General features: G+C 43.8%; 1 protein-coding gene across 1 annotated transcript in view; it reads left to right on the top strand.

Moving 5' to 3' along the window:
* The window catches only part of MAP3K6 (mitogen-activated protein kinase kinase kinase 6), a 105065-nt gene that overhangs the window by 58745 nt on the left and 36689 nt on the right, over nucleotides 1-9631 (top strand). The window contains exons 11-13 of the mRNA XM_070764158.1: nucleotides 853-902; nucleotides 1627-1722; nucleotides 6590-6668. Of these exons, the coding sequence (XP_070620259.1) occupies nucleotides 853-902; nucleotides 1627-1722; nucleotides 6590-6668 (225 nt within the window). The remainder of the gene's footprint in view (nucleotides 1-852; nucleotides 903-1626; nucleotides 1723-6589; nucleotides 6669-9631) is intronic.

The raw sequence follows: 9631 nt of genomic DNA, 5'->3' as shown, positions 1-9631 counted from the left end.
TTTTGCGATGCTGCAGCGGAATCCCAGCAGGGGAATTCTAGCATCGCAAAAACGAGCGCTTCGTTGGCAACAGAAGTCCGGAGGTGGGGTTTCCCGGTGAAGGGAGCATCAGTGAAATCCCAGCAGCACAAAAACACCTAAGTCCTTGAAACCCCACCTCCGGACCTCTGTGTTTTTGCGATGCTGCGATTTCACGGAGGCTCCCCTCGCTGGGAAACCCCACCTCCGGACTTCCGTTGCCAGCAAAGCGCCCGTTTTTGCGCTGCTGGGATTCCCCTGCCCCTGCTGGGATTCCCCTGCAGCATCACAAAAACATGGAAGTCCGGAGGTGGGATTTCCCATGGAGGGGAGCCTCAGGGGAATCCCAGCAGCGCAAAAGTGGGCGTTTCGCTGGCAACAGAAGTCTGGAGGCGGGGCATCCCAGCGGCAGCGATGGGTTTGTAAGGTGAAAATAGTTTGTAAGAAGAGGCAAAAAAATCTTAAACCCTGGGTTTGTATCTCGAAAAGTTTGTACGACGAGGCGTTTGTAAGACGAGGTATCACTGTATATTGCACACAGCAGATACATATACTATTTAGCAAAGATCATATCCCTTTACTATTTAGCACACACCAGTATAGTATATTCTCTTATTCGCACACAGCTTTAGCACACAGTAGTACGGTATATTCTACACAGTATATTGCATACAGCAGTATCTTATATTATTATCGAACAGCAAGTACATATACTATTAAGCATCAGCACGCAGCTTATTCCCTTATATCAATAGCAAGCACAAAACTTAGCACAAGGCATAGTATTTGTTTATAATTATTTGCTTATTGGGTGTTTTCTCTTGGCTTCTATAGGAAGGAATTTCCACCTGGACCTTTCCCGCATCCTCCATCCGTGGAATCAGGTAACAATCATCTTTGTCGCTTTAGAAGAGGGCCTTTAAATTCTGGCTTTCTGTTTAACATCCAGCAAATTTCCGAGTTGTGTTTACTATGTACACATCACACTTAAAACCATACATTTTGCCAAATTGTTAAGATGTAATGTGCTGGTGCCTGGAGGCTGTTGGGGCCTGGATGGGTGTCAACAGACTCAAACTCAACCCTGATAAGACGGAGTGGCTGTGGGTTTTGCCTCCCAGGGACTATTCCATCTGTCCGTCCGTTACCCTGAGGGGGGGGGATCACTAATGATAAAGGATATAAGAACCTAAGAAGAGCCATGCTGAATCAGGCCAAAGCCCATCGATTCCAGCATTCTGTGTCACACAGTGGCTCCACCAATTGTTCATGGGGATCTTGAGCAGAAAGAGAAGGCAAAACCCTCCCTTTCTCTTGACCCCCCAACAAATGGCACTCAAGGGAATCCTGCCTGCCTCCACCAACATAGAGTTGGCACATGGACATCTGTTTTAATAACCACCGATACACTTGGCATCCACGAATCTGTCTAATATTGAAAGGATAAGTCAATTTTCTGGGGTTGGTGTTGACTGCTAAGAAGAAGGAATGGATATTCCTACCCAACTGAAGTTCTCTCCCAGTGGACCAAGCCTTCTTCTCCCTGAAGGTCTGTTTTGTACCTGAATTCCAGCCTGAATTCTTCTCTCTTTTTCTTTTTTGCACCAGTATTTCCAAGTGCGACGAACGATGCTGTTTCCTTTATGTGCGGCATACAGTGGAAGATTTCCAGTTATACTTCCCTACCCAAAATCACTGCCGCTGGTGAGTTGAGTTGAGATGAGGGCGCACCAACAGAAGCCAAGACCCAAAGAAAGAGAGAGCAAGCAAGCCAGGGCGGTCCTGGGCTGTAACCAATAGAGGAAGAACATCAAGACCACCAGAAGCAATAATACGGTTCTATACTGCGCTAATGAGACCACCTTTGGAAAATGGTGTATAATTCAGGTTCACATTGTTGAGTCTTTACATTGATTACAGTTCTCCTCTCTGCAGTTTGGAATGTTATGTCAGTTCCTGACAGACAGACACCCCCCACCCCCCAAAAAAAAGTGGGTGGAAAATGTCTGTGCACTTTAAAGAGAGAATATTGCAGCTGGGAGAGGGGGGCTGGTGTGGCGGTGGCATTTTTAATTCTGGCTACAGCACGGAAACTGCTTTGGTCGCTCTGATGGATGATCTCTGGTGGGCCCGGGACAGGGGTTATCCTCTGTCTTGGTGCTCCTTAACCTCTCAGCGGCTTTCGATACCATCGACCATGGTACTTCTGCGCCGGCTGGAGGGGTTGGGAGTGGGAGGCACTGTTCTTCAGTGGTTCTCCTCCTACCTCTCCGGTTGGTCACATTCGGTGTTAGTGGGGGGTCAGAGGTCAGCCTCTAGGTTGCTCCCTTGTGGGGTACCTCAGGGGTCGGTCCTCTCCCCCCTGCTATTTAATAACTACATGAAACCACTGGGCGAGATCATCCAAGGGCATGGGGTGAGGTATCATCAGTATGCAGATGATACCCAGCTTTACCTCTCCGCCCCTTGTCCAGTCAGTGAAGCAGTGGAAGTGATGTGCCCATCCATTACCCTGGGGGAGGAATCACTGACCCCCTCAGAGAGGGTCCACAACTTGGGCGTCCTCCTCGATCCACAGCTCACATTAGAGAACCATCTTTCAGCTGTGGCGAGGGGGGCGTTTGCCCAGGTCTGCCTGGTGCACCAGTTGTGGCCCTATTTGGACCGGGAGTCACTGCTCACAGTCACTCATGCCCTCATCACCTTGAGGCTCGACTACTGTAATGCTCTCTACATGGGGCTACCTTTGAAAAGTGTTCAGAAACTTCAGATCGTGCAGAATGCAGCTGCGAGAGCAGTCATGGGCTTTCCCAAATATGCCCATGTTACACCAACACTCTGCAGTCTGCATTGGTTGCCGATCGGTTTCCGGTCACAATTCAAAGTGTTGGTTATGACCTATAAAGCCCTTCATGGCACCGGACCAGATTATCTCAGGGACCGCCTTCTGCCGCACGAATCCCAGCGACCAGTTAGGTCCCACAGAGTGGGTCTTCTCCGGGTCCCGTCCACCAAACAATGTCGCTTGGCGGGACCCAGGGGAAGAGCCTTCTCTGTGGCAGCTCCGGCCCTTTGGAACCAACTCACCCCAGAGATTAGAATTGCCCCCACCCTCCTCACCTTTCATAAGCTACTTAAAACCCACCTCTGCCATCAGGCATGGGGAAACTGAGATATTCTTTCCCCCTAGGCCTTACAATTTACGCATGATATGTTTGTATGTATGTTTGGTTTTATAATAAGGGTTTTTTTAGTTGTTTAGTATTGGATTGTTACATGCTGTTTTTTATCACTGTTGTTAGCTGCCCCGAGTCTGCCGAGAGGGGCAGCATACAAATCCAATAAATAGATAGATAGATAGATAGATAGATAGATAGATAGATAGATAGATAGATAGATAGATAGATAGATAGATAGAATGAATGAATGAATGAATGAATGAATGAATAAATAAATAAATAATCAGAGGTATTAAATAGCTTAATATTGCCACCACCACCTGTCACCACTGCTACCGTTTGCCACCGCTGGAAACCTACAATAGCCCAGATGTAAATAATGTACCTCCCAAACAGTACTTGGCAACCAATTGCCACTGATTTGATTATTTCAGTGTGAACATTAAAACGGTGAGAGCTAGCTTCAGGGTTGCTGTGAAGCTTGAAAATTGTGTGGGTGAAGGTATTTTTTGAAAAGTCAAGGGCTATAAATGGAAAGGAAAGGAACTATTCTCCAAGAGTTCCCTATGGATTTCCAGTGGGATTGTCAGTCATTTCAAAGCAGTGTTTTTCCAAACTTGGCAGCTCGAAGAGGTGTGGTCTTCAACACCCAGTCTTCAACACCTCTTTGAATTGCCAATTTTGAAAAGCAGTTTTGAAAGGGGAATTGCACTTTGGCATTATTTTTACTAAAAAAAAAAAGAAATAATCAAGACAAAATACTGGAATAAACGACCATCAAATATAAGCATGCTGTTTATGATCCTAATTATATATATTTTTTAAAAAAAAGATATATAGGTTGTTGCTTCATGCACAGTCAACCAAATCCAGATCCCCAAATGCCAGTGCTTAAAGCTAGAATTAGTATGGAGACTGGTAGAAATAGTAGTCTAAATCAGGGCTCTCCAAACTTAGCAACTTTAATACTTGTGGACGTCAACTCCCAGAATTCCCCTGCCTACATGGCTGGCTAGTTGGGGAATTCTGGGAGTTGAAGTCCAAAAGGTCTTAAAAGTTGCCATGGGTGGACAGCCTTGGTGTAAAGTACTTGGAGGATGACAACTTCTTCCTTCTCGAAGGCATCTTCCCCAATGTGTTGCCAATACAGTGGCACCTCTACTTAAGAACTTAATTTGTTCCGTGAGAAGGTTCTTAAGTAGAAAAGTTTGTAAGTAGAAGCCATATTTCCCATAGGAATCAATGTAAAAGCAAATAATGTGTGCAAACCCATTAGGAAAGAAATAAAAGCTCAGAATTTGGGTGGGAGGAGGAGGAGGAAGAAGAAGAGGAGGAGGACAGTCGCTGCCGAAGGAAGAAGGTGAGGGGAGAGGAGTCAAAAAAATCCAAAACTTTAAGGCTTAAAAAAAAAAGAGGGACTCTGAGGTGGCAAGGAGGAGCACGTGCCTCCCATACACCTGGCGTGAGGCTGCCTCCCGTACACTGTGTCAGAGAGAGCAATCCAGGTGGGCGAGAGGGGGGAACCTCCCGCTCCTTTAACCGAAAGGTGGTGGCTGCTGCTGCTGCTACCTGCTTCCTCTTCCTTCCCATGCTGAAGGGCTCCCCTCTCCTCTTGCTCGCTCGCTTTGTAGCCGACTCCTGTCCTTCATTGTGGTGACTCCTTGGTTTGGCTGAAGCTGAGTTGATCCGGCCAGGGCAAAGCGCCCCCTTTTGCCTTTCCGCACCCAGATGCTATGGGAGGCAACCTCGCACCAGTTGTGTGGGAGGTAGCATGAGGGAGTCACCAAGTGAAGTGTTTTATTCCCTTTCCAAGCGCCCAAAGAAAGGAAAATGCTCCGTTTGCTCTGGGCTGCCCAGAGCAACAGGAGCGTTTCTTTTCTCTGGGCGCTGGCAGAGGTTTATTTCCTCTCTAAGTGCCCAGAGAAAGGAAAATGCTTCATTCTCTCTGGTCTGCCAAAGCCTTCTTAAGCACCACCGAAAGGCTCCTCTGGCAGACCAGAAAAGCCCGAGGTGGCCAGGATTAAAGAGGGAATGGCAGGAAACTGGCCGGGCCTTCGTGCTGCTCTCAAATTTCCTGGGAAATTTTTCCGGGCTCAGGTTCTTAAGTGGAAAATGGTTCTTAAGAAGAGGCAAAGAAATCTTGAACACCTGGTTCTTATCTAGAAAAGTTCTTAAGTAGAGGCATTCTTAGGTAGAGGTACCACTATATAGAATAGAATAGAATTTTTATTGGCCAAGTGTGATTGGACACACAAGGAATTTGTCTTGGTGCATATGCTCTCAGCGTACATAAAATAAAATATACATTTGTCAAGAATCATGTGGTACGACACTTAATGATTGTCATAGGGGTCAAATAAGCAATGAAGAAGCAATGTTAATAAAAATCTTAGGATACAAGCAACAAGTTACAGTCATACAGTCAACATGGGAGGAAATGGGTGAAAGGAATGATGAGAAAAACTAGTAGAATAGAAGTGCAGATTTAGTAGAAAGTCTGACAGTGTTGAGGGAATCATTTGTTTAGTAGAGGGATGGCGTTTGGGGGGAAAAACTGTTCTTGTGTCTAGTTGTCTTGGTGTGCAGTGCTCTGTAGCGACGTTTTGAGGGTAGGAGTTGAAACAGTTTGTGTCCAGGATGCGAGGGGTCAGTAAATATTTTCCCCGCCCTCTTTTTGACTTGTGCAGTATACAGATTAGATTAGATTAGATTTATTGGATTTATATGCCACCCCTCTCCGCAAACTTGGGGCGGCTCACAACAAAGTAAAAACAATACACAATAGCAAATCCAATACCCACCAATCCAATTACAATTTTAAGCTAAAAAATTCATAAAAAACAACCCCAGAATATTAAAAAAACAAGCACACAATCAATCCAACACCAAAACAACATGGGCAAGGGGGAGATGTTTCAATTCCCCCATGCCTGACGGCAGAGGTGGGTTTTAAGGAGTTTGCGAAAGGCAAGGAGGGTGGGGGCAATCCTAATCTCAGGGAGGAGCTGGTTCCAGAGGGTCGAAGCCGCCACAGAGAAGGCTCTTCCCCTGGGTCCCACCAGATGACATTGTTTAGTCGACGGGACCCGGAGAAGGCCAACTCTGTGGGACCGAACCGGTCGCTGGGATTCGTGCGGCAGAAGGCAGTCCCGGAGATGGAAGGCAGGTTGGCAGCCATTGTTTTTTCTTCAGTTCTGATTATCTTCCATCACTTTTTAACTACCCAAAGGTGATGGGGGATAGCTGTTGACTAGCATCCCTGGAGATGGACTTCTCTAAACTTCTCAGGCACTTTGATGACTTTAAAGCCGTTTCAATCTTCATGAAGGTTTTTTTTCCTGAGCTTATATTACCCCCTGAGATTTTTCCTTCCTCTTCCTTTTTTATTTCAGGTTTTTTGAACTGGTCCACTCGTTCATGGCAGGGATGGGTGAAGAAGGGAACTGGTGCAGCTCTCCAGTGGAACTAGAGGTGACTTCGGGGGAAGGCGTTGTGAATCAAGAGGAAACTTTTTTTTTGTTTTTCTCAGGAAGGATTTCACAATAAAGTGAAGAAGGAAACAACAAACCTAGCCAGCTCCAGAGATGACTCATTATAAAAATAGCAACCGTGCAGAGGTCTTGTTTACTGCTGTGCGGAAATTTTCTTAACGTAGAAACATAGAAGATTGACGGCAGAAAAAGATCTCATGGTTCATCTAGTCTGCCCTTATACTATGTCTTGTATTTTATAAGGCAATGGGTCCAGATGGCATCCACCCCAGAGTTCTTAAAGAACTCAGATCTGTCATTGCTACCCCCCTGACTGATTTGTTTAACCAATCCCTGTTAACAGGAGATGTTCCTGAGGATTGGAGAATGGCCAGTGTTGTGCCTATCCACAAGAAGGGCAGTAGAGAAGAAGCTGGTAACTACAGGCCAGTTAGCTTGACATCAGTTGTAGTTAAAATGATGGAGACTCTACTCAAAAAGAGGATAAATCAGCACCTAAAAAACAATAACTTATTGGACCCAAATCAGCATGGCTTTACTGAAGGCAAATCGTGTCAGACTAATCTCATTGAGTTCCTTGACTATGTCACAAAGGTGTTGGATCAAGGTGGTGCCGTGGATATTGCCTATCTGGACTTCAGCAAAGCCTTTGATACGGTTCCACATAAAGAGCTGATAGATAAATTAGTGAAGATTGGACTTAATCCCTGGATAGTTCAGTGGATTTCAAGCTGGCTGAAGCATAGACATCAGAGAGTTATTGTTAATGGCGAGTATTCTGAGCAGAGACAGGTTACAAGCGGTGTGCCACAAGGGTCTGTTCTGGGTCCTATTCTATTTAATATGTTTGTGAGTGACATAGGGGAAGGTCTGGTAGGGAAGGTTTGCCTATTTGCCGATGACTCTAAAGTGTGCAATAGGGTTGATATTCCTGGAGGGGTCTGTAATATGGTAAATGATTTAGCTTTACTAGATAAATGGTCAAAGCAATGGAAACTGCAGTTTAATGTTTCCAAATGTAAAATAATGCACTTGGGGAAAAGGAATCCTCAATCTGAGTATTGCATTGGCAGTTCTGTGTTAGCAAAAACTTCAGAAGAGAAGGATTTAGGGGTAGTGATTTCTGACAGTCTCAAAATGGGTGAGCAGTGTGGTCAGGCGGTAGGAAAGGCAAGTAGGATGCTTGGCTGCATAGCTAGAGGTATAACAAGCAGGAAGAGGGAGATTGTGATCCCCTTATACAGAGCGCTGGTGAGACCACATTTGGAATACTGTGTTCAGTTCTGGAGACCTCACCTACAAAAAGATATTGACAAAATTGAACGGGTCCAAAGACGGGCTACAAGAATGGTGGAAGGTCTTAAGTATAAAACGTATCAGGAAAGACTTCATGAACTCAATCTGTATAGTCTGGAGGACAGAAGGAAAAGGGGGGACATGATCGAAAAATTTAAATATGTTAAAGGGTTAAATAGGGTTCAGGAGGGAAGTGTTTTTAATAGGAAAGTGAACACAAGAACAAGGGGACACAATCTGAAGTTAGTTGGGGGAAAGATCAAAGGCAACGTGAGAAAATATTATTTTACTGAAAGAGTAGTAGATCCTTGGAACAAACTTCCAGCAGACGTGGTTGGTAAATCCACAGTAACCGAATTTAAACATGCCTGGGATAAACATATATCCATTGTAAGATAAAATACAGGAAATAGTATTAGGGCAGACTAGATGGACCATGAGGTCTTTTTCTGCCGTCAGTCTTCTATGTTTCTATGTTTATCTTAGAATGGATCTGTGTTTATCCCAGGCATGTTTAAGTTCAGTTACTGTGGATTTACCAACCACATCTGCTGGAAGCTTGTTCCAAGCATCTACTACTCTTTCAGTAAAATCATACTTGATAGAATGGACCCTGCTTTAGCTGAGTATTTGCAAGGAGGTAGAAAATCCTTTTTAAATTAAAAATACCCCCACCTATATCCATTTAGAAACATAGAAGATTGACCGCAGAAAAAGACCTCATGGTCCATCAAGTCTGCCCTAATACTATTTCCTGCATTTTATCTTAGGATGGATCTATGTTTATCCCAGGCATGTTTAAATTCAATTAATGTAGATTTACCAACCACGTCTGCTGGAAGTTTGTTCCAAGGATCTACTACTCTTTCAGTAAAATAATATTTTCTCACGTTGCTTTTGATCTTTCCCCCAACTAACTTCAGATTGTGTCCCCTTGTTCTTGTGTTCACTTTCCTATTAAAAACACTTCCCTCCTGGACCTTATTTAACCCTTTAACATATTTAAATGTTTCGATCATGTCCCCCCTTTTCCTTCTGTCCTCCAGACTATACAGATTGAGTTCATGAAGTCTTTCCTGATATGTTTTATGCTTAAGACCTTCCACCATTCTTGTAGCCCGTCTTTGGACCCGTTCAATTTTGTCCAAATATGATAGCAGAAGTCACTGCTCAACTTTCAGCTGCCAGATTGTCAGATTTCATAAATGGAATTGGAATAGTTACACTTATTTTTTTTAATGCAAGCACGTTTGTACTGTGTTGAAGTGTGTCTCCAACATCCTATTTTCCTGATGTTGTAAAGCATTCTCAGATGGTTTAAGACTATTTTTTTTTTAAAAAGGCGTTTGCAAACAATTTGAAATTATTACACAAACTTTTTTTTTTTAATTAATTTTTATTTACATATAAATATTAAAAACAGTAAAAAACAGACGTAACATTACATCTAAACAATGTACAATACACACATGAAAATTGAAAGACAAGCATATAATATATCTCCCCTTCCCTCCTTTGGCTGGCTATGTTGTCAGCCTCCTTTTGTTATTAGCGGTATTAACACCAATGGTTTCATTGATAACATATCATTTGTAATTTATATTATTTACTATTGCATTTAAGTTCTTATTTTTAAGCTAATAATAG

This window comes from Erythrolamprus reginae, chromosome 11 (genome assembly GCF_031021105.1).
Source record: "Erythrolamprus reginae isolate rEryReg1 chromosome 11, rEryReg1.hap1, whole genome shotgun sequence".
In the NCBI taxonomy this organism is placed as follows: domain Eukaryota; kingdom Metazoa; phylum Chordata; class Lepidosauria; order Squamata; family Dipsadidae; genus Erythrolamprus; species Erythrolamprus reginae.
Note: the sequence above shows the minus strand (reverse complement) of the source record. Positions and strands in the feature narration are given on the sequence as shown.